Source organism: Talpa occidentalis, unplaced genomic scaffold (assembly GCF_014898055.3).
Source record: "Talpa occidentalis isolate TD23 unplaced genomic scaffold, MPIMG_talOcc4v2.1 talOcc4.3, whole genome shotgun sequence".
NCBI lineage: Eukaryota > Metazoa > Chordata > Mammalia > Eulipotyphla > Talpidae > Talpa > Talpa occidentalis.
The window spans coordinates 92,847,971-92,874,028 of NW_023603184.1; the positions used below are offsets into that span (position 1 = coordinate 92,847,971).

Below are 26,058 nucleotides of genomic sequence, written 5' to 3' on the forward strand. Positions count from 1 at the left end.
TGGGTCTGTCTGTTCTGTTCCCCACTCTGGCTCTGGTGAATTCTCTCACCCTCCCGTGCTTCTGACTGTAACCAGTGCTTATATAAATAAGTAAAAATAAATCTTTAAAAAAAAAATATAGGGGGCCTCCCCGGTGGCACAAGAGGTTAAGATGCAACCTATGAAGCTATCTGCCACTGCAGCATGAGTTCAATCCCCAGCCAGGGAGCTACCGCCTGGCACAGCAGACCTCTCCTGACTCGCCCGCTGCTCCCCTCAGCAGTGTATTTCAGTCAATTCGCCTGTTCTGTTCCCCACTCCATCTCTCGTGAATCCTCTCAACCTCCACACCTCTGGCCGTACCCCAGTTCTTGTATACATAAATAAATAAATCTTTAAAAAAAAGAAAAGAAAAAAAATGTAGGGACTTTTCAAACTGTCATTGACAAGCAATAGAGTTTCATGATTCACTGTCTTTGGATGTTGACTTGAAACAGGATTGACTGCTATGCATACTCTATTTACCTTGGAGGTAAATACATTCCAGGCTAAAAAAATATTATTTGAGCAATAAGTTTCCTCATAAAACACATATCTAGAAATTGCAAAGGCTTGATTGAAATCTCAAATTGAACTGGAACCTCTGAATCACTCTAGGGCAGAAAAACTTGACCATCCATTTTTTCCCATTTGGTTGTACAACCAGCAAAAGGAGAGCAGTATGGGCACCCCAGCATTTGTTATCCCATAAGCTTGTCCTGGAACTAGACCCTGGGAATGCCTGGGCACTAGAAGGCACAGATTTAACTCTCACACAACCTTTGGTGTCCGCAACAAATTTACAAATCCCACAGAAATTCTTGGAAACACTGGGTCTGCCTTTGTGGTTCATTGCCACATCCATAATCATTAGAACTGTGTCCAGCATGTACTAGGCTCTCAATAAATGCTGATTAAGACAATTTATTAAAATCCTACTAGGTACAGGAATTGTTATAGGTGCCATAAAAAAACAGGCATTGCCACCATCTTACTGGTGAAAAATTTAAGGACAAAAATGATTTTCATGGTACTACTCAAAATGGGAAGAGTTTCTGGATTTTTAGGTTTCTGACCTTTTTAAGAAAGTTTGTTTCTGGTTATAAGCTCTCTTGTCCTAATGTTCCCAGTCCTTTTGTAAGAGGTGGCTTTTCTAAGAAAAGGACTTTTTAAAAGTTGATTCCTTTTGTGAATGTTTAGTTTCTCTCTGATTTTCCCTGATTTGGAAAATGAGCTTGTCACCATGGAATCTACCAAATGAAAGACTAGAAAAATAGCACTACCTGACTTATTAGTTTTCTGGGACTGCCCTAACAAAGTTACCACTGATGGGTGGCTGGAACAACAGGAATTAATTTTCTCACAGTTTTGGAGACTTGCAGACTCAGATCACGGTGTTAGCTGGGTTGGCTTATTCTGAGGATTCTTTCTTCGTGTTGTATGTAACAGTCTTCTCCCTGAATCTACACATGCTCTCTCCTCCAGGACCATTTGTGTCCTAATGTCTACTATTATAAGGACACCCACCATATTGGATTAATGCTCAGTTCAATGATTTCATTTTAATTTAAGTACCTCTTTATTGCAGGCCTTATCTCCAAATGCACTCACACTCTGAAGTACTAGGAGTTAGCACTTCAGTACATGAATTTCAGGGGCACCAGAATTCATCCTATGGCACTAACCCCAAAGAACTTGATTTTACGAAACACAGATAATGTCCAGGCTTGTTTTAAAAGGTCCCTTGATGTGGGTATTATAACCATGAAGTAAATTATAGCATTTACATGTAACAGTCTACATATGCTATATATAAGACTCCCTGCTGTCTCCTGTCTTGGTGGCTGCCTCTCTTTACTCTCCTGCTTGGCCCCACACTGAGATCAGCAAGGTGGTCAGAGCAGCCACACTGGAACTCAGAAATCCAAGAAAAAGATTTTATAGCAAGTACAGAAAAGGAATTATCATCCATCTAAGGTACTCTTTAAATTACCATGTTTATTTATGTCAACACAAAATACAATAAAACAACTTACAAAAAATCATTTTATCTTCATGTAACATAACTCTTCAGTGAACAGAAGTACTACTGTTAATGTTTTGACATTTTCAAGGTCCAGCCTTCAGTCAAAACAATATTCAGAGAAATAGCAGATTCTTCTCTACTTTCCCCAATATACACACGAAGGAAATTTATATTTTCTAAAATCCCATTCCAGTAACAACACAAAATATCACATATAAAGGTGAAAACTACTGCCATGTCATCAGTATTGCAACTTCTTTGTTGCTCTAGATTTTCTCCAGACCCTGGGTGTCAGTCAGGAACATAGGAGGCACATCTGCCCTCCAGGTCCCCAAGCTGATTGTTTAGTCATTCTTTCAATATAGCTATGTCTCCCCAAGTGTCTGATTTACCTGAGTTATTTAGAAACCAAAAAAATAAAGTTTGTTCAATTGTTTACAGATCTATCTGGCAGAACTGAAGAACTTTGTCATAGATAACTCTGTGCCATTTCAACAGATAAACATGAAGCTTCCAATTACATCATGAACTATTCACCTAGTAAATGGCATCACATTATAATTAGCCCAATTATAATAAACATTGAGTGAAAGTACAATATCTCACCTGTGCACCCATAGTTTAAGGGATGTGTAGTGTCAGTACATTTTCAAATGATTTTTATGGATTAACAAATGTCTTTCAATATTTCATTGGCAAGAGTCAGTCATGTGCAATGGAAAGCAGACAGGGCTGGAGTTAGAGGGTCTAGATTTTGGACCCAATTCTTCTATTCACTCTCTGAACCATAGTTTCCTCGTGAGGATCAAGTGAGATGAAAGTGCTTTGTAAAGCAGTATTAACCACAAGAAATTATATTCTGTAGAGTCCATCTCTTCAGTCAACTGAAGGATCCCTAGTCATCTGCATGTATTTTGCAAGTAAAATCCTACTTTTTAGTTAATATGATAATCACCACATGCAGTTGAAATGTGCAAGTGGGGTTATGAAAATGGGAAAAGAATGCAGATGAAAAAGCCTATTATTTATGAGAGAATTAGTACTCTTTATTTAAAACCATTTCAAATTTTATTCTATTTTACCCATGTGCCTTTTGTATTATTGGAGGTCATTTTGTATAAACTAACCAGTTAAGGAAAATTTTTAAAAAAAATCATTAAAACTTTCATATGACAATTATAGGATTTGGAAAACCATGAAACTGAGTAAAATGGTAAAGTGAATTAAGAAGTATGGGAGAAGTAATGTGCACTTTGAAAACTCAGGGTGAAGTGGAAAACTGAATGTAGAAGTTTATTTTTCAGGTAATTAATTATAAACTAAATGATAAGTCTGCTATTTTACTTTATTTTTGGTGACTTCCTAATTAAATAATTTCTTTCTTTCTAATTGATATAACAAATAAAATATTTATTTCTGTACCTGAATTTTAGGTTCATTACACAAATCCACAAAAATTACTAATACTTAGTTTTCATTCTTACATTTGGTACATCTTGAGTAGAATTGCATCCTTTCAGCTGAAGTAAAATCAGAGTCTCATTTCTCATGATTAAAAAAAATTCCTCTTTTAGGAAATGGCAGATTTACTAAAAGTTTAGAAGTAATTGGCCAGTATGAGTATATAATGTGAGCATATGGACTTTGTGACTTTGCTGAGACAAAGACTTCAGGTAGCTGTATGCTTGTAATAAATGGGATTCTAATTTCAAACATTTTTCAAATGTAAATCAGGCCCCTATGAATCATTTTGATGATTTTTTGAGGCATTAATGCAACAGTTACTATTCCTCAACTGAACCCCAAAGTCACCCCTTTGCTAAGGATATTTCTCTTCTTGATTATTTTGAACCTGTCAACATAGTCTCTAACCTTCATACCGAGAATGACTGATCTCCAAATGACCTATTATTATCTTAAACCAACCTCATATCGAAGCAACAAAGAAAAAAAATTAAGTAGTGCATTAATGTTTCATAACAGTGAAACAGACTTTTTCCATGCATAAAGTAGTTCTATCCATCAGTGGAAAGGTTCATCTTTTGTTTTTCCCTGTGTTTGTAGGTTACATTTTTAAAGGTACTGGTGGAGCCTCTATACAGTGGATTGGTTCCCTAAAAAAATTGAAAAAAAAAAGGTCAAATGAAAATATGTACACTTTGTTATAACACTCTTTTAATATATCTAAATAATTTCATTGTACACTAAAAACTGAAGAAAGAGAGTTGGCTCAATCTTGGAAGCCTTTTGAATACTTTTGATTGATTTTCTCATCTATATCATTTTAGAATCTATGCATCTTCATTTTATCTTATTTTTTACTGAATTAACATTGGCTTATAACACTGCATCTGATTCAGAGGTTTGGGGTCATACCTCTATAGGTATGACCTACAGAGGCACCCATAGTCCACCACCATATTCCACTGAGTCCCCTTCTCACTTTGCTCAACTTGCTCCCTCCCTCTTCTGGTGGTTTCAATTCTATAGTCAGATTTCTAGGGTTTGTTATTGGTCATTTTTTTATTATGCAAACTAATCCCATATGTGTATTCTAAAAATCTCTCTTTTTGGAAGTACTATAATTGTTGGAGAAAAAACATAACTTTGACTGCTTTGTTCACTGCTGTTTTACCAACACTGAAAAAAGTGCCAAGCCCTTGGTAGTACTCAGTACTTATTGAATGAATAGTATGAACCAATAGTTGACCCCAAAGCAAAAATATAAAATAAAAAAAAGAAAGAGTGAACTGGTAGATGCACACAAAAATGAACTACACAGTATTTACCTTTAAGAAATGTGTTGCTGGTGAGAGGCATCAAATAATCTTGCTAAAATGAGATCAAAATCCAAAAGGACTAATAACTGCTGATAGAAGTAGGGAAAGAGCTCCAGAAAAGAGAACAGCTGCCCTGGTGTAACAGTCCTACATGGGTTTTGCTTACTGGAAAACACTGTGTAAAGCAGAGTTGCAGGTCCCAGGAAGGTCAGGTAAGGTGACTGGAGTAAAGAGACTGAGTTCTGATGACTGGATCACTCAGCTGTGTTGTTCGGCTACAGATGTGTTTCTGAACATCGTCACCAAGATCAGAGGGTCAGATCTTTCTAAGTATTTGAAGAAACACCGCACTTAATCCTCCAACTTCCTTCCTTTGTTTTAACTGTTCCAGACAAGCACAAAATGTCTGGGTGAGAAGTGTCTTCTCTCCTACTTTCCCAGGTAGACCACACAGGTTTTGGCATTGAACAGCCTTGGTTCAAACCCAACACCACCTTAGTGAGCTTAGTTAAGCAATTACAAGCCTTGGGGTGCTCATCTCTTAAAATGGCAGTATCAAAGTGCCTACTTTGTCCATGAGGTAACATTTCTATGCCTGACACATAGAAAGTGCTTGTAGCAAATGCAGCCTTATCTTATTGTTTTTCACATTTGGAGTTTCCTTTCTTTTCAGGTCCTGGAGGGAGCTTGCTGATACCACTCATGATTTTGGTACACATTTCTAAACCTATTTCGAAGTACAGATAGAGCCCAGGTATCACCTCTGACTCTCTAAGTTACAAAATATTATACGTTGGTCTCTTTATCTCATGAATTATGGTGATGATAGCAGTTTCTGGGCAGATATTTGTAAAGGCATGCTGATATTTACTTTTTCAGTAAGTTTCCCCCAGCTTTCAGGAGATCTAATAACACTGAAACACATTTCTTGGTTTCTTCCACTTACTGCCCTTGGATTTGCCACGGTAAGGAGGAATCACATCTCACCTGTTTCTATATTGCCTACAGTCAGTGGTCTGAATCCCCCCCACCCCCGCACCCTGGGAAATGTGTTAAGTTTGTTCGTGTGCCTGTGGGGTGAGACTACCTCTATAATGAGGGCAAACAGGAAAGCGATACCTTGGTAGGGAAACATAAGTGAAGATCAAGTCACCACATTGCTTCTACTCATGCAAGCAGGTTGGGTATTCTGAGAACACCCTAGCCTTTATTTAATCCTACTGATACAAGAATTTGAAATTTGGAGGGCTAGGGACAGACTGATGTGGTCTTTCATGCAGGTGGAGGCTCATTTGCAAACAAAAAGCATGTGCAATTTATTAATGCTTAAGAGACCAGAAGCTATTTAGATTAAACTGGCTACAGAAAAACAAGGGACCTGAATTGAAGAGAAAATATAAGGGCAGGGAAAAAATAAGGGCAGGTTTACTGTTCCAGAAGAAGAGGGATGCTCAGGGAACAGAAAAAGACAACATGAGTATGTAAATGCTGTGAGCAGGGCCAGCTGAGATCTTGAGAAACTCTTTTGCAGGCTCTAACCCATACCATATCAAACATATCAAAGTGCACTTGCCAGCCCACATAAATAAAATTTATATGCACTATTAAGGAGGTGACTGGAGTTGCAATTTAGTGAACATCCCATATTACTTTGTAGACAGTTGAATATCTCCTTTCATGCAGTTTTCACTGTGTATTTTATATACATACATAGATATATATGTATTATATATATGCCCTTATATATACTACATCATTGTCCATTTTTGTGCAGTGTATACCTCCTCTCAGGTGTAGTCCCATCACCAATTCACCCATGAACCATCACCATAGTCTCTTTGTATCTACAATAATTTGGGGATGGGGATCTTCTGAAAAGCTAGTCAGAGGTCTGGGCATACTTATAGGCAGCAATGGACAAAGTAGAGGGTAAAAGGGTGAGTGGAAGTTTAAAAGTCCATATTGCTGGGGGGGGGGTGGACTCCCAGTAGAAGTTTCCTGGATTCAGCTGATGATCAGAGCTCAGGAAAATGAGCTGTTGGCAGAACTGTGGCAATGTCCAGTACCGCCTTCTAGTGCTACCAAGTGGCAACCTCCCTACATAGAATTCCAGCTGACACATTTGGTGGGGTTCCATTTTGGGTAGGTCTGCACTCTTCGCTGTTTAGACAAGGTCGGTTCCCCCAAACATCTGTCATGACCAGGCTGACTGCCCCAGGGGTTTGGAGGTGCAGATTTAGGCTATGGATTCAGCAAATGCAATGGCACATTTTTAGAGCTTGAAAAAAGTGGAAATAAGAAATCTCTCTGCCATGACGCACCGCTCTCTTAATGACTGTCTAACTGCCCGTCGCAGACCTGATTTGCTTAGCACAGTACAAAATCAATCCATGACGGCTAGAAATGTCAGGCAGAACAGTTTCTGCATCTAGTTAATGAGTTGCTATCCTAGAAAAAAAATGTCTAATCAAAGATGAATTTAAATATCTTCCCCTTGTGTATCAATACAGAATACAGAGTTATTTTTTAAAGTGTAATAAAATTTTTCTATATGGCCATGATGAAATATTTTAGGAGGCAGGAATAAGGCTCATGTTACTCCTGAATGCTGTCATCTTCAGACTCCAGTGGGGTCTATGAGTTTTGAAGACCAGCCAAATTCAATTTTTAAAGACGAAAGAGGGTTTAGGAACAAAGTCGAAATGAAGATGCCCAAATGGATGCACTGAGGAAGTTTCTTTTTTCTTTTCTAATAGGATATATTGGTGAAATTTGAATTGAATTGTTTGAATTAAATCTATTTTGCATACAAGTAAATAATTATTATCCAGTCATTATCTAGTCAAGAACATCAAACATTAGTTATTCAAAGAAACTCAATTTAACAAGGGAACAATGTTTTTCATTTATGCTTTTATCTGTTTAATGCATATTTTGTTCCATTTTAGAAGAGCAAAATTCCAACATTTGAATTTCAGTCATGTTCTACATCCTGAGGGAAAACAATTCTGTTTTGGGAAAATTAATTGTTAATTAAAATATTATTTTAAAGATATTAATCATTTGTCAGTAACTTGTGCCTTTGTATGAGAACATTAAAATGTGCTGGTTAGTAGTTGCACATCACATAATTGTCTAAGTGCTTGTTTGTGGGACACCTGCTATTAATTTCTAGGCAGGCCAAGGCTGTGTTGGGAAGAAGCTACAATTAGGATTTTAACTCCACCATGGACCAACAGCTGGTAAGTCTTTTAGCCACTCTGCGCCTCTGTTCCCTTACATTCAAAATGGAAATGTTGAGACTCCTTCTCAGGTCTGATGGTGGTTCAACTTACGTCTGCTAATGTTTTTTGTGCTATATTCTTTCACTTCATCAGCCTCCTGATCATTGCTAAGCATCACTTGACAGTTGGTAAGAGTTAAAAATAGCATCTATAGGGCCTCCCCGGTGGCGCAGTGGTTGAGCGCTGGGTTGCGAAGCTGCCCGCGGCTTCTGCGGCGCCGGTTCGATCCCCGGCTGCTCCCCGGCCACCGGAGGAGGGTCCCACATGGCGCGCAGACCTCTCCTGCCGCCCGCTGCTCCCCTCAGCAGTGTACTTTGGTCCTTCTGCCTGCTCTGCTCCCCGCTGGCTCTGGTGAATTCTCTCACCCTCCCGTGCTTCTGACTGTACCCAGTGCATGTATAAACAAACAAAACAAACAAACAAATAAATAAATAAATAAAACATGCCTCTATTTAAAAAAAAAATAGCATCTATAACTAAGAAATCATGTAAAGTTAATTGTCCCAACCCTGTATCAATCTCGTCACCGGATTAACCCATCAGGTTACATTTTACATTGTTAAAGATGGATAAATTCTATCTTCATTGCAAATCCATGAGTTACTTTCCTAAAGGGTTTTTTTTGATTATGAAAAAAACACCTATGTAAAAGAGGAAGGAAGGTATATAATGAATATCTGTGGATCCGTCACCTGGATTTAACAATTATCAAGATTTTGCAACACTTCAACTGTCCCTCTCACTCTTGACTGAATTCTTGCAAAGCAAACCAGCCCTTATTTCCTTTCACTCCAAAGTATGTATATTTTCTAGCAAATCTGTCATTCTGTTTTCCTACTGAGCTGAATTAATCATAAGTTCTTGCTGTCATTTAGTCTATATTAATGTTTTCTCAATTATCCTAAACACATATTTTTATAATCGGACCATTCAAATCAGGATCAAAACAAGACAACAAGATCTAAACAGTGCATTTGGTGGTTGTATCTAAAGGCATTTTTTAAATAACTGCGTAAGACATAAACATTCTTATCAAGTTAAATTTATCCAAAACAGAAAATTCCATTCGCTATAGGTATTGATGATATCATTATCAACTTAGAGAAAAAGTGTTAACATCAATTTACTTGGGCAGATGAACCCAAAGGAGTATTGTGTTTGCCTGTATTTTCTCCTGTGATATCACTGTTTTTAGAATCAGCAATGTAAGATAATTGCTATCAGATAGCTGGACACACCATTAGAGATAGAGAGATGAAATTAAAACCATGAAATTGTTTCTCTGGGCCTCTAGAAATGTAATTATCTCTCCCATGGAATAGAAACACAGAAAATTGGAGTCCTGTTTTGTGTCTGCCTAGTATGAAGAGATGACACCTAAATTATATCTACTGAGCACATATATTTAAGGGTTGATAACTTTTTTTCAGATAGCTATTTAAAATTTATGTTATTCATAAAAACTCACTAGATGTATTTTAAAAGTCTTCTCAACTTTGCTTTGTAACCGATTATCAGTAATGACTATTTCCATGGAAATTGGCATGAACTGTCATAGTGCTCATGAACATTATTCCATTAGCTATAACATAACCAATTTATGGAAATGTTTAGATACAGCACCTATGCTTTATGGAATGAGGTCTGAGGAATCCTCCTGGTGATGAGGAATAAAATATATTTCTCTGATGCCCCTACGTAGCTACATGAGGAGCTTCACGAGATTCTTAGGAGTGGTAGAAATTCCGGTTGTGCTGGAAGACAAGAGTGTACTATGAGGGCCTTTAGGGTCCCAGATGATGGGCAGAGGTTCCTTTGTTCCCACAGCTGACTAGAAACCAAAGCTGGTGGGGACACGGTGAGAAGGGCATAGAAAGAACATGGCATCCTAATTTTCTTTCAGAGCAGAAGACACCTGTGACCCCACTCTCTGTCACAAGGCACTTTCTCCTCTGGACAAGGAGAAGCCCCATAAGAGTTCACGTACCGTTTGCCACTTGGCCTTCGATCGTTCTGCTTCAAATTTTGCAACTTCTTTACGATCATGAAATGATACCAGCAGCTTCCAAATGCACAGTAAGACAACACCAATGAGAAGAATAGCTAGGGAGACCCCCAACATAATCATGGGAATGTTTGGAGGTTTTGGACAGTCTGTGGAAACAATGACAATGATATGAAGAAGGTGATACAAAGAATATGTTTTAATGCAGAGAAAACATTTCTCATTACATTTTCCAACCATATCATTCTAGTAGAGGGAAAATAGTAATAGCTTTTGGTCTTGCTGAATTTTTCAACAATGAACTACTTGTTAAAGAATAGCCCTATGCCTTCAACACAGAACAAAAGAGAAAGAGTTTGGTTATAGGCTTAAATGGCCGACTCAAAAAGAGAATCCAAAAGAATGATGGTTTATACTCATGGATTATTTGAAAGGTCATGAAAAAAATTAGAGTTCAGTCACTAAAGATAGTCTCTTCTGGGTATCTGTTAAGTAGAAAATGACTGCACATATGCATGCACACACACAAAGCTGCATCATGGATTTTTTAAAAAATATGAACAATCAAGGAGACTATATAAAACCTGCCCCTTGAAAAGATTGCTATTTGCTACTTTTTTTTTGAAATGGAAGAAAATCATGGCTTTCCTTTCTAATGCAGCTCAAATGCAGTGCCCTGGTGTCCTGGAAATTTTCCTGGACTCGGGTCAGCAGAGGTAGTTTGAATCCCCATTAGATGCATACACTAGCTCTATGATTTTCTTCAAGCCCCTTGACTCCTATGAGCCCCAGGCTCCTCATCTGTGAAGCAGAGATGGAACTTCCCTTTTCCCTTAACCTCCCTGACCATAAGATTAAGGTCATGTGCTCATGCTTATTAAACCCATAGCTTTTGGGGCCTCCCTGGTGGCGCAGCGGGTTGAGCACAGCGCTGTAAAGCTGTCCACAGCCTCTGCAGTGCCGGTTCAATTCCCGGCCAGCCAGAGAGATCCCCACATGGCCAGGCAGACCTCTCCTGTCTTGCCACTGCTCCCCTCAGCAGTGTACTTTGGTCCTTCTGCCTGTTCTGCTCCCTGTTCTGTCTCTGGTGAATTCTCTCACCCTCCCGAGCCTCTGGCCTGTACTCCAGTGCTTGTATAAATAAATTTTAATAAATAAATAAATAAATAAATAAATAAATAAATAAATAAATAAATAAAATATCTCCCTCTTAAAAAAAAAACCCATAGCTCTTGGACCCCTCCAAGATTCTGATTCAGTGGGCCTCAGATGGCGCCACAGAGTTTTTATTTCTAAAAGTATCCCAAGTAAATCTAATCTTTAGGGAAGTTTGGTAAATTAGATGTTTTGTATAGTCCTTTAACTCGAGTGTTCTATGAAATGTTATTTTGACTCTATTGATGATATTAATATAATTTCCCAATTATACAGTACCTTCCCTCATTGACAGCAGAATGACTAATAATCCTTGCAATATCCTGGAAGACAATACATTTCTTTTTTTTTTTTTAAGGTATTCATATTTTTATTTATTTATTTATTTTTTTGTGGGACCCTCGCCGGGGCCGGGGATCGAACTGGCGCTGCAGAGGCTGCGGGCAGCCTCGCAACCCAGCGCTTAACCCCTGCACCACCAGGGGAGGCCTGACAATACATTTCTTAATGAAACATTATAATTAAGCTCTCCCTTGCTTTCATGGGAAAAAATAAATCCCACATAAAAATTATCATTAAATATCTGCATCCCTCTGCAAGAAGTGAGGCAGCTCTGTAGTATCTGGCGAGGAAATGAATCATGCTTAGTTTATCCTAATTCTTATTGCTTTTAGATATTTAATAAGGACTACCCATGTTGCTTTCAAGGTAAGGGACTATAGCTGATCTGAATGTGAGCGACACTAATGACCCCCCTCTAACAGCTTGATGTCTGGCTTCACACACTTATGTTCCTTAGCTAAAAAAAAACAAAAACAAAAACCAAAAAAACAAAAAACAACTCTGTAAGGAAATTATGCAGAAATAAGTAAAGGAGCTAATGAAACAGCTTCTACAGTATAAAGTACTAAAGACCAGCATAGCAAATAAACTATGGCTACTTCTAATAGGTTAGCAACACTCCTGCAAAAAAAGCGGCAGGTGTGTCTGTGAGAATACATACTGGCCGCATCTTTGGCTACAAAATGTTTGGGGCAGGGCATAGCGTGTTCTCACTCAAAGCAAGATTAAACTTGTTAAGATCCTGCAACCAGAATGTGAATGAGGAGGGCCCTGTGGTGGGGAATAAATAAAGGAGAAATGGGCATGGCCTGGCAGAGATAATTATTTTAAGATTTTAAAGTCATCAGACAGTATGTATTTCTCAAGAAAAATTTTGGCCCAAGTACCAGAGCAAGTTTTATATGGCAAAGAAGTCCATTTTTCACTTGCTGGAATTTCTTGGGATGTTCAGACTGTAGACATACATCTAAAGAAAGCTGTCTATCCTTTGGGTCCAGGTCAGTGCTGTATTTAATTCTAAGGTCCTGAGTGTCTGATACTGCAAACCTGGAAGCTTTGTCATACGACTGTTGCGCATTAGAAATGTGACTTTTTGGAATTATATTGTGTAGTAAATGCAAAACACACATGGATTTCAAGGATTTTGTGTGAAAAATAACTCCATAATTTTTTCTGTTGATTTTACATTGAAATGACAATATTTTGGACACAATGGATTAAGTAAAATATATTGTTAAAAATCCATTTCACCTGTTTTTTTTAAATGTGATTACTAAAACATTTTTAATTAATGTGTGATTTGTGTAATATTTCTATTGGACTGTGCTGATCTAACATATTTTCAGGATTCAGATATTTGTCATGAGAGCATAGCCAGTGGGAGGCAGTAGAGCACAGTAGTTAAGAGCTAGGCTCCAAACCAGACTGCCAGTTACCAGCCAGCACTGGCACATAATTGCTGCAAGACCCAGGAAATTACTGAACTTATCTCTGCCTCAATTTTCTTACCTGTAAAATGGAAATAATAGTAATACCTGCTTTATATGGATGTTGAGTGTATGAAATAAAGTAATACATATAAAACATAAAACAATACCTGGTATATTATTAATAAGGACTCAATAAATGAGAGCTACTCCTACTGCAACGAATGGAGGCCCTCTCCACTCTCCCCTTTAATCCTCAAGACCTCAAGGGCCTGGAATCTCCAAGTTGGATTCCCTGTGTGTGTGTATCATCTATGCCCACATCTTAGCCAGGCAGACTCTCCAACTGTCATTCCTCCACTGTGCTCTTTTACATGTGACTTTTATTCTTTAAAATTTCTCCAGATGTGGGAAGATGAGTGAAGCGCCCCTCTGACCAGGTGTGCCCTGATCTTGACTCCTAATTTGGTTCTTTTTTCAATTTGCTTGGACCCTAGGGACCATTTATGTCTTTCTTTCTCCTTTTGCTTCTCTTATACCCCTGTGCCCAATAGGCCACCCTCAGATTCTCTGACCTTGCACTTGTAAGAGGGACTAGGCCTGCAGACTGCAGGGAATGGGCTCTGCCCTGGACCCGGGACAGCTCTTGCCTTGAGAATGTTTGCTGGAGAGTCACCTCCTTAGAGTGGGGGACTCCGGGTTAGCTATTAGGAGGTAATTTTCTCCTCCCTTTCTCTACTCCAAAAGGACAGGGGGAACGAAATGACTTAATGAAAAGGCATCAGAGCATTTGGGTGCTCTCAGAGCAATGGCATGTTCACATGACACTCATAATGCGTGGAAGAATAAAAGAAAAAAAAAAAGCAGGCAACAAGGACACATTTATCAGCCAAAGGCAAACAACAAACAAAACAAAAAACTAGCTAAATTAAAAGCCCCTGACTAAATACATAGCCTCTTCTAAAAGTTTCTATTGTTTGGAAATTGTTTTTCCAATAGAATCAATATTTGAAGGAATAACTTTGATTTCAGGAGCACTTGCCAAAGCTACTGTCACAATCACAACTGGAAATGTAGTTGAACATTTTGACTTTATGAAACAGATAATGAGGATGCAGTTTTTTAATATTATAAAGTAATTCTTATACAGCAGATTTCCCTTTAACTACTGGCTTCTAATATGCATTTTATATATGCATTTCAAAGAAATTGAGTTATATGAGATTTAAGAGCAAGCCCCCAGGGGCATTCTGCCCACCTGAGCTTCAAGGCCACGTGCACATGAACACAGATGTATCCTGTGTTGCGGCCTTCCCCTTCTCCTGACCCTCAGCCCTGCAATGTAATTTTTTTCTAATTACATTTTCTGGTTGGTTTGTAGTGTCTTGAACTCACTTTTTTGGTTATGCTTATATTGCTTTGGTTTTTACACCCTTTAAGTGATGCCAGTTTGATAGTCATGGTTTCAAATTTGCAACTTAATATTTTATCTGTACGTTGATAAACAAGCATATACTGTAAAACACATCTGTCTTCAAGCCTGCCCTAGCTACTGTTGTCTGGGGCAGGACTTAGATGCCAGGCTTTTGGGAGAGAAGATGGCTGACAGGGTCAGGAGAAGTCTGATTTAAGGCGGCTGGTGTTTTTGTAGGCAAGGTTTAGGGACATGGCTTTAATTGTGCAGAAAGTGAGGCATCAGTGAGGATCTGAGAATGCAAGAAGGGCTATTAAGGCTGAGCACTCAGAGGAGGGCTTGAGGCCTCTGAATGAGGGGCACCTGGAGTAGTGTTTAATAGGGCTCCTGGGCCACACATCAGCTCTGCTGACTCAGGATGAAGGCATGATTACAGCTCCCCAGCTGAGTCTAATACTAAAATTTGATAACTCCTCAACCAACATGCCGCTGCTCTCATTTTTTTTTCCTACCTAAAACAGGTATACCCCTGCTTTTAAAAGTTTGTCACTTGACTTTTACCAAAAAATCCTCAACATTATTAACCATTTTCATAATTGAAAGAAATCCAAAGAGGATTTTCACTTTTACAAGAAAAGTTGAACAAAAACAACGGTCTGTGCTTGTTTTGCAGGGACCCACCCTGCACACTGCGCAGCACCCAGTGGGGAGAAGCATCACCGTCCATGCTCTTTCCAGAACTATACTGTAGGGTAAGGTAAAAGTATCAGGCTTTTCTGCCCTCCCACCATTAGGATAGATGACGGAACCGTGTGGTCCCAAATGAATGCCTGATTGAGGGCACCTGGAGTAGGGTGTGGGGATAGGTAGATGGGATTCACCTGGGCTAAGCCTTGGTTTTTAAGGGCAGCGTCACGGGGACGCCCCAGAAGCCCAGAGAGAAGCAGAACCATGAAGGAAGAGAGAGAACGCAAGAAAAGTCCGGAGAGCCCAGAAACAGTAAAGACTTGCTGGGGGCTGGGAGACTGCCACCTTCTCGGCCCCCCGGCACCCCTACCTGTCGTGTACCCGGTATATCCCAACAAAAGCCTGCAAAAGCCACTGAGGGCTCCAGGACTCTCTCCTCCTTTATCCTGTCTGCTGGATCAGAAAACCTGCACAGTGGCCATTCCTGCCCCTACAGCATTCAGCATCAAGCCGCCGTAGTGCTGAACCGTGTCTGTGAGTGTCTGTGCTTTATCTTGATTTATTTTGTGCATTTGCTAGCAAGTTGTGTGTTAAGGTATCAGAAACCTGAAAGAGTTGGGAAGGAAATGAATGTATAGCACTTGTGTGAGATTTTTACCATAGTTGGTGGTGCTGCACTGATAGCAGAGAAGTATGACTAATTTTGAAAGGGAACATAAGCTTAGGCAGGTTTGCAGGATGCTTTGAGTGCCCCCCAAGAACTGTATAATATTGGGATGTTGGAAATGTCACGATGTATTTAGTTTTTCAAACAAAAAATGCATCATGACTTTCCCATCAACCCAGCAGTATAAGGTGTGAGGCTAAACAAGCGATCAAGCATAGTGTTGCATTTCAAGCCTTCCCCATCAGCCACAATGGAAGACAAATTATGACCTTTGTCACTGAGACAAACTTAGATGGTGTAGATGATACTAAAGATTCTGACTGACCTGTTAGATTCAGACGAGGTGTTAATAGATGACTCTTTTCCTCTCTGTTCTGCACCCCAGTCTGCTGTATCTCCTACCACCCTAACTTCTAAGGACTCATGTTCTTGTTTCTCTACAGATTGTATAAATCTTTTGACTTTTACCAACTTCAAAGGACTCAGCCTAACCCATCATCATCATCGTCACCACTACCACCTTTCTGCTATCTTCTGGATTCTGGTAAGTGAAACCACACTGAATGTTATTTCTTTATAAGGCTGTATTTATCACAGCATTCTTGATTTTTACTATGTATTGATGCTATGCCAGGTTTTATGTGTTAAAGTGGTATGATTTGGTAAGTTGTTTTGGGTTCTGAGGATGCTAAAAAACTTCCATATAAATTAATAGTTACTGCTTCATTCCTTTATGCCATCTTGGCTTATGAACGTTTTCACAGAATGCTTTACTTTTGGTTAGAATGGAAATGTGTATAATATTCTGTTTCTCATTACCAAAGATTTTTATTTTAGAATTTCCCGAGTCCCAGGCCAACCCTGTGATTCCACAGAAGCAATAACTTTCTTTATAGATAACTCGATTTATTTGCTGCTTAAAGTCTTTTTTGATTTAGTGTTATCATTTTATGACATTTGCTGTAGGATACGAAGGCACATGTTTTACATGCATTATTTCACTTTACCCTTAAGTCAACCCTTAAAAGAAAGTACTATTTTCCCCATTTACAGATGAAGTTATAGACACTTGGAAAAGTAAGTATCTTCCAGAACGTCAAGCAGCTATTAAATGGTGGAGCACTTTGGGCCAAGGTTTGCCCGATTCCAAATGCCTCCTCTTAAGCTCTTGTGCTCCTGCTAGCCTTTCCTAAAGATAAAGCTTTTGCTTACCTTGCATTTAATAGGTCTACCTTTCTACAATTTATCAATCAGCATTTAGAGAGATGTTTGGGGCAAATACATTCCTCCTGTTATTTGGTTTAAAGAAGAGACGTTGGTATATACCAAGCCTTTCTAAAGGTGTTTTACAACTCTTGGGAAGATAGAGGCACTCAGTCAAAAAACTTGGAAATGCTTTTCCTGGCAAACTACCCAAAGGGTCTTTCTGGTTGTTTCAGTAGTGTCACTTGCTATAGACAATGGAAAACGAGATACCCACCTTTCTCGTTGATGCTATGTATGATGGTTTTCCCCTCATTATCTGTAGTTGTTAGGAATGTAATAAGACATTCATTTTCTCCTTGCAAAGAGCAGGAAATGGAACTATCCTTTGAGAAATCTGCAGATAAAGGAGTCATTCATTAGGTTAAATGAGATTCCAACAGTGCTTATTTTAAAAGTAAAGCAATATTGAGTTTCAATATGCAAATAGGAATTTTTAACATTACAGAATAGGAATAAAAAAAATGTAGGATTTTCCCCACCAACTTAACTTTTAGATTTTACTTATAGGGCAGAAGAACAATGCCAGGTGTTGTCAATCATGACTGACCATCAGATGTACTTCTCAAACTGGTGGGGGTGGAATTTCAATAGAGTGAAAATACTTTGAGGCAGGTGTCTTGACAATAATGGCCCTGATTATCATAAGAGGGCTATGTTCCTCTTGGCTGAGAGCATCTGGGAGGATGCCGAGATTACATTTCAGAAAGAGATTGCACAGTCCAAACTGATACGGATACTTCTAAAGGGGCCTTTCCCAGAAAGGCATAGGCAAGATTACTGGCCATGTATTGTCACACAGAAAATATAAATTAACATCAGGAAATGGAGATTGGAGTGTCATGTAGTTCACAGACCAGCAGTTTAAAGGTAAATTCCAGATTCAAATGAACCCAGGATAATACTTTGCTAGTATGCAGAGCAGCTGTTTTATTATTTCTTAAAAAGTATGACTTTTCCAAATAGAAATATTTTCTTGGTGAACTTACTTAAAAGGCAGAAAATGAACATCATGATAGAAATGGAAAATATAGTAAAATGGTCAATCTGAGATGTTAACGATATTTATCAAAATTCTAGTGATTTGGCACCTGCACCAAAATTATGTAACAGTTTCCTAATTAAAAAAAAAACTTGCTCAAAGTTCTGTCTTCAGTTGGAAGCTTTGTAATGATACGGTTATAAGTATTTCCCCCTGGAACCTGTAAATAGAATGTTTGCTTATAATCAAATTTTAGGACATACGATGCAATGTTAATATATTATGACACAGTGGGTCAAAATAGGAAAACAAATAATCTTGGACATATTCTTGCCAGATGGAACATATCTTTGAAGATAAAATGTTGTGATAAAATAGGATCTACATGTGTTCATCTGATTCTAACAAAGAAAAATAATAGGCTTTTTGTGGTTGAAAAATATCATAGCCATAGGAAGACAGAAGTATTAAATTGTTTTTGTGTTTAAGACAACACCATACATCAGGGTCTGTGAGATGTAGACCTGTATTATCTTTGAAAACGGGACTAACAAAATATTTAACATTATTTCTGAATTTGCAGATGATAATTTAAAAATGTGAACAAACTGTTTTTGGGTCCATTAGAAGCATCTACTTACATAGGAATGCTAAAAAATTGAATTAAAAACCATCCTCTTCTGTCATTCCCGAGTGCTTATTGTCATTTAAATCACACGAGAGTTTTGAAAGTATGAGTTCCAAAGGTGTACCCCTGGGTGTTCTGATTCCAGAGGCTGGAGATATACACAGGACCTTGTATTTTCATGAGATTTTTAAGAAGGTGATGCTGATTAAGAAATTAATGAGCCTCTGGGCAATGCATGATTAGCGAAATGTGTGTTATTTTGTGTGTTTGGAAGGGACAGAACTGCATATGTCGTTCATACTTGGTTGTTTTTAGGTGGCTTTCAGTGCATGTCCTCCTGCCGTATGGGTCCCACAAAGGACTCGAGAACTCACGGGAACCATGCTTTTTCTTATTAGTGTTTGTCTCCTACCTGGTCCTTTGTGCTCCTAGAGTCCACGCCCACTCTGTTCCCTCCAATGTATCAATACTTACAAGAATGTTTACTTCTGAGGTAGAAAACATGGAAGGTGTAGAATACTCCTTTCAGTAATATTAATGCTGCTTTTTTCTTTTAAATAGCTATGCTGAAGCACAGAGAGGCTTAATTTACTTGGCCAGGATTATTTAAGTTTTAATGGAACTGCTAATACGACCTTTGAGGCATGACTCCCTTCTCGCTTTAATTACTCCACCACTTCTTTTCATAACTGTTATGACTCTAGACTTAGCCTGTTTTGTAGTGTTTGGCTATTAAAATGGTATTATTGAGTGTACAGTGAAAGGGTCTAGCATGCTGGAGATTTGCATAATTAGAGGCTAAGTTTTTCTTGTGTGGTTCATAAGAAATGAATCTTTCTAAACCCACCTTTATGAAGGCCAGCAGTGTTGTTCTAGAATAATATAGTGAAAATATGCTCTCAAGTGATCCATGAAATCACATGTAGAAAAGGAAGAAATGTGAGAATGGTGGTGAGAGGGCGAAGGTCTAGGAAGGTTGAGGAAGGATGTGGAAAATATAAACCACCTGCACCACTGAATCAAGATAACCATCTGTTTAAGACCTCTGTTCTTGAGCCAAGGTAGTAGTTCTCAGGAAACAGTTTCCCAAGGAAAATAAAAAGTTTCTGTGGTTAAATAGCTTTCTGAACACTTCCTTACTTTTAACTCCATCGTTTGCCTCTCCTGAAACTTCATAAAGCTCATTTAACGTGTATATAACAACTTTCAGGAGTCTGCAAAGAAAACAAAAAGCTTCCCATTTCCAACATTTATATGACCATGAGTGCTTTTTTTCCATTGACACTTTCAGAACTAGTGTTCCATGGAATTCACTTTGAGTAACACACTCTGAGTACATGAATTTTGGAGTAAATTTAAAAACACCTTTCAGTAAAATGGAATAGTTAAACCACATGTCCTTAGATACAAAAAACCACAGCACAGTTGAGGAGCAACTTCTATGGATCATATAGCTGTGCTTAATGTACTTCATTCTCTGTCCTTGTTGGGGGAAACATGGGCTGCTAAGAGACCCTGTGGAAGAGTAAATAATGTAGAGATAAGTCCAAGAGAGTGTGACCCCTAACATATCTGGTGAGTAGCTTGATACAGAACTTAAAGGCTCATTACAAAAGATTGGCAAATACATTTTTTTCTCTTAAATTGTTCATGATTACTGCTTCAAATGGTATAAGTAGACCAAGTATTGTTTTCAATTTCTGAGTTTGCTGGTTGTGTTCCTCTATTTTGAAGCTAATTTTGTCAATTACACAAGAAAAAGAATACAAATATTTTAAATGCCACTTGAGACAGAGTCTTCTTCAATCCAAGTATTCGATAATAACCTACTCAGAAATTGTATTTAAATATAGTAACTCCCTTTTCATGATTTACATATTTTTCAAGTTTACTCTGTTTTTTCCTCTCAGCACATTGATTTCCCAAGCTGCAAGTGAATTGAGATCTAGTAACTTGCAAGGCATCTTCTGTAATTTTTAGTCTTCTTTCAGCAACACTTGGTAAATAATCCTAATTGTCTGATATGAAATGAACCCTGAAGGATATGCTGAGACTTTGTGCTGGCTGCTAATGTGGACAGTCCACAAATGCCAATTTATTCAGTGCTTTTACTACATCCTCCCTTCAGTGTTAGTGTAAAGGGATACACCATCTTGTCCAATTTACTGCTATTTGGCATATTTATCTGTAGTCAGCGTCAAAGCACAGACGAGGGGTTGTACAAAGCGCTAATCTTGTCCCTCTATATGGGGTTATTCAACTGTGCACAGTCAGAAATCTCAATTTTGAAACAATGTAGGTAATTTCCAAAACAATATAAGTCACTAACTTACTCCGTTTGGGAATTGGATTAATTCCTGTATTCTAATTCCATCTATTCAAGATGCATATCCTAGAGTGCCATAAATTATGGTCTTGATTATTCCACTTTGCCTGCTATGCATCTTGGTGGTGCCTTTAATACGTGCAGAGCAGCAGTTCTGCCTGAGCAACATGATAATGCAGAGTTTGTGATGATGGAAAAACAAATCCCCTAGATTGTCCCTTTAGGAGGAGTCAATCATCATCTTTGTTTCCAAGTTAACAATTATTAAATGATCTTCCCAGCTAAAATCCAACTTATTTCAGTATTTGAGATATTTTGCCATTAGAAAGAACATGATTTTTAAGTAATTAAATTTAAATATGACAGGTGAAAGCAAGAACAGTTTGCTTAGCAGTTAAAGATAATAGACCCTTTTTGTATTTGGGAGTGGCAGATGAGGTAACAGGGAATTATGGATGGTGATGTAATGGCCATGCTTGGAAATTGGGAGTAAAAGCATTTGGATGGGATGGGAGGAACAAGGACTGCTAACCAGAAACTCTGTTTAAGGGTGGTTATTAGAAAAATCATTTTGCTCCCGGTTTGGCCTATCTTGAAATAAGGCAATCAGATGATAAAGGATGATTTAAGAATTGGGGGTTGACTGGGCTCCCTGGCAGTGCAGGGGTTAAAGTTTCATCTCTGTCAAGCTATCACCAGCCACTGGCATGTGTTTGACCTTGGCCAGGGAGCTAACTCACATGGCACAGCAGACCTCTCCTGTCTCACCCACTGCTCCCCTCAGTGTATTTCAGTAGATCTGCTTGTTTTGCTCCCCACTCTTTCTGGTTGAATCTTCTTACCCAACCCTCCCCACCCCACTTCTGGCCTACTCTCCAGTTCTTGCATGCATAAATAAAATAAAAAGATGGAAATGGTCTATATGTTTAAAAAAAAGAATTTGGGGCTAACATTTAGCTCTTACTATCTAATTAAAAATACATAGCATTCTGGAATTCTCTAAAATTGCATTTGTTAAGAAGAAGCAAACTTGCCAGTGGAACTGAAGTCAAGTAGAATACGCTTGACTTTAAATTGCTTGTATACCAAACCATCAAGTTTTTAGCCTTATGGAATGCATTTGCTCTCAAAAACTAATGTGAATGAACTAATGCCCTGGAACAAATGAGGTCTTAACTACTAAAAAGCCCTTCATAGAGTTTCTGCCTCTCAAGAAGTTTGCAAAGGAAATGAAAGCAATTTAAGATGAGTAGAACCTTCTTCTTCATTGATGGTCGCACCAACTAGTTTGCATTTGTCAACACATTCTTCTTGGGCCTGGCCATCTGCTGACAGGTGGCATTCAATGCAGCTCCTGTAAACATCAGTCAACAGAGTTTATCAGCTCATGGAGGTGGAAAATAGATACACAACTGGGATATTGCTTGAATGCTGTTTCTGTAGTTTGTGTTATAGGAGTATCACATAGATGTGGTTACCTTTTGAAACATTCATAAAAATCATTGGGTGATGGTCCAAAAGAATTGCTTTAATCTGAATTCCACTCTGTAATCAATATTCCCTGAGTTCAGCCTAGGTAATTTATAATAATTGCTTCTGATTGTTTAAGTGAAGGAAAAAAAAAACATTATTTGGTATTTGATTTCCCTGGGTTTTCATCTTTTTTTCCTGAGAAGGGTTTATGGTGCTAACATAGTTAGGGAATAGTTTGGAATTCTTAATGGAAATGGTCTATATCTTGACAAGAATTCCAAGAATTCATAGGTCTTAGATGACTATTTCAAAGATTCACTTTTCTATAACACTTTTTAATAAGTCCACATCTTAAGGATATTTTCAGAAAACTAAAGATACAGCCTGGATCTTCATTAATACAGGCTTTTAGATAGGGGCTTGCCACTGACGGGAAAGTGTATTCCGAGAATGTAACCTAGGACTTCATTTACTCTGATGATGTCTATACCACAAAGTTAAAATATAGACTTAATCTTGTGCTGAAAATCACTTTTCAAACAGATTGTGTTTGGAGTAACCCAAAATAGCCAGAGTGTTTCTGTGATCACGCACACATCATGCTGCCCCTCTGTCCCCTTGGCCATGGGCATGTGCACTCCCCAGCCCACCCACGGCTCATCAGTTCTTAGCCGAAACTGTCCCTCTGGCCAGGCTTTCCTAAAGCTTAGATCAGTTAGCAATAGTTCCCTTGCTGTGTAGGCTGTGCTTTCTGATGCAGGATGGACTCAGGAACTGCAACCTGTGCAGGAGAGAGATAGAGGGTTTGTCTGAAAATTGCCTTTGCACTGTGAGCGCTGGGTTATCTGTGTATCTGGAGTGTCTTTGCTGGGAGCTGCTAGTGATTGTGGAAGTCCTTAAAACTTTTACCTCTTTGTGCTTTGTGGCTGCCCTTGTTGGTCTGGTAGTCCCATCTCCTACCAAATAGTTGCAAGCATCCTCTAGGACCCTCTTGAAACTGTCAGCCCAGATATCACTGCAATTATTCTTTGAAATGTCTTCCACCCCCCAAAAAATGTCTTTCCCACTGGAGTCTCTGTGGTGCCATACAGTGATGGCAGGAGCTATAACTGTTCTAGTCATTGCTGCATGCCCAAGGTCTAACTTGATTCCTGGCATACAGTAGGTAAATGGATTTATAAATGGAGGATTGGACTAATTTCAAAAATAACAAATTCCAAGGAGATCACCTACCCAATTCCCCAAATTCAGACTACTTTGAGTGCTAATTTCATATCTTATAAACCAGATGAATTATTATACAGAGAAGATGAATTAGTAAAATAATAGAAGAAACATCTCAAAATGCTATTTTATAATGAATTATATATTCAATACATGTAACCGTGCCCCCACACTTCTCTTCGCATATGTCCAGACACAGTGACACCTGAATGGTGAGCAATCATTGAGTGAATATTGATTTTTCTTACTTTGTTTACATCAGAACGCAAATGTCACCATTTTGGGTACTGGAGTTATTGCTACTGGGAACTGCATATGTGTGCTTGCGGAATAAGACATCATACATGGCAATGCCAAAACAGTCAATTCAAAGACCTGCTCACTTGAAACTTCAAATGTTGCCCCAATAGCTGCCAATCAAAGAATTCTTTTTTAACAAGAAAAGAAGAAAAATGTGTTGTTGATATGGTACAAAGGAAAGTATAATACACAATAGCTGTGTAAAATGACAACCAAAGAAATGTGCCAAAGAGCATGAGTGATAAACAAGGATAGGAATCGAAAGCCAAGACCAGCTTTCTGCCTCTTTGCTGCCACAGACTATAGATAGGAGTAAATCAGCAAGGTCAGCCTATAAACTTCTAGATAATAAATAAGCTTGTCTGTTTTCCTGAAAAGGCACTGAATATGGGTGTCATCAGTTTACCTCCAGAGTATTCCTTCTGTGTGGCTGGCATTGTAGCTGAGAAGCATCTGATGTTATCTCTGTGGGACATAAGCTCAGCTTCCCATGCTAGTTAGGTGACATTGTGGTCCTGGATAATCAGCACTGAGAAAGCGGCAAGTGAGCCTGGGGATCACAGGGGCCTTGCAGATAGCTCTGTTTTGAGGATGCTTAGAGACCAAGCATCCATCAGAGTTAAAATTTATAAGATGTCATTATAACTTTGGTCATCAAGATGCCTAACACAGAGGGACAGAAGAAAGTAGACATTACCATTTAGAGTTACAGGGGTCACCACAGGTAGGACATCGTTCACAAGTTGGTCCTGAGGCTCCAGGGTTCGTGCAAATACACTTGCCGCAAATGCAGTCCCCTCGGCCACTACAGAGCACCCCGTCTTCAGCCACGCACAAGTCTGTGCTGGTTGTGCAGTTGCAGTACTCGCCTGTCCAGCCACTCCTGCACACGCATTCGCCACAGTCACAGTCGCCGTTATCTGTAACACAAAATGCTCTGGGTTTCCTGGGGCCACCACCACTTCTAGATTTGTTGGGGGTGGGGGTGGTCATCTTTTCTCAGCTTTAAACATCATCAAAAAGACTGAAGGAAAGCATGAATGTAAATGTGATGGGAAGGGGGCAAGTGCAGCTATATTTTCAGGAGTGTGTTTTGCTAACTATGTGTATTCATTTATCTGACCTCTTAACTGAAGGTTTGCTGTATCAAACTGAATATATAATCAGGTGACGTGAGATAATTCAGAAGCCAATAACCTGTGATAGCTATTTAATGTGTGTACATTTATGCCAGAATATATATATCTTAATTTTTTTTGCTTATAATTAAGGTGCTATAGAGATGCAAAATAGACCTGGATAATATTCTACCTCTATTACTCAAGCTCAGTGATCACAAAAGCCTCATACATAAAAATCAAGGAAATGAAATCTGCTTGCAATGGTTGTGGTAAGATGAGATAATACAAATCTCCAAGCTTTGCTTTCACCAATTAGATGTCCTTCCTATATATACTGAGTGCTCAACAAATTTATTTAACAAATTTTAATGGAACGTGTATCATGTGACAAAGATTGTATTAAGCATGACAATATAAAATTAGACAAGGTCACTGAGTATACATAGTCTAGCTTAGGAGACAGTCAAATAACTACTATTAATAAGTACAGTACAATGCGATAAGTGCTATATAGACAGAGGAACAATTTCCAGGTTAGGCTAGAGATTTGTGGAAGTTTCCAGAGGAGGTAATGGGTTAGGAGATTGTGGATCAGGCCATCTAGGAAGCCAGATGGTGTGAGAAGAGCAACAGCATTTGAAATGTGACCGGAGAAAAGGATCCTTGTAGCAGAGGCTGAGAGGTAGGAGAGGAGAAGGAGAGGCCTAGGGCAGAGACATCTTGAGGAAGGAGGCATGTGGAAACTTGCTGCAGACAAGGATCTGATCTACTCCTGCAGAGTCCCTTTTGGATCTGACCGCATGATGGTATATGAAATATTATAAAAGTCTCAAGTGTTTCAGATAATGGGTTTTTGCATTTATCCCACAATACTGTTTGGATGCCATCATGTCCAAGATACTAAAAGTGGCATTGGAAGTTCCAAACAACATTGAC

General features: G+C 38.7%; 1 protein-coding gene across 1 annotated transcript in view; it reads right to left on the reverse strand.

The window, feature by feature from the left end:
* Window positions 1-3,660: 3,660 nt before the first annotated feature.
* Window positions 3,661-26,058, reverse strand: part of ITGB6 (integrin subunit beta 6) — a 65,341-nt gene continuing 42,943 nt past the window's right edge. The window contains exons 12-16 of the mRNA XM_037521837.2: window positions 24,699-24,921; window positions 22,261-22,358; window positions 17,286-17,405; window positions 10,096-10,262; window positions 3,661-4,158 (exon numbers count right to left, since the gene is read on the reverse strand). Of these exons, the coding sequence (XP_037377734.1) occupies window positions 4,060-4,158; window positions 10,096-10,262; window positions 17,286-17,405; window positions 22,261-22,358; window positions 24,699-24,921 (707 nt within the window). The 3' untranslated portion in view covers window positions 3,661-4,059. The remainder of the gene's footprint in view (window positions 4,159-10,095; window positions 10,263-17,285; window positions 17,406-22,260; window positions 22,359-24,698; window positions 24,922-26,058) is intronic.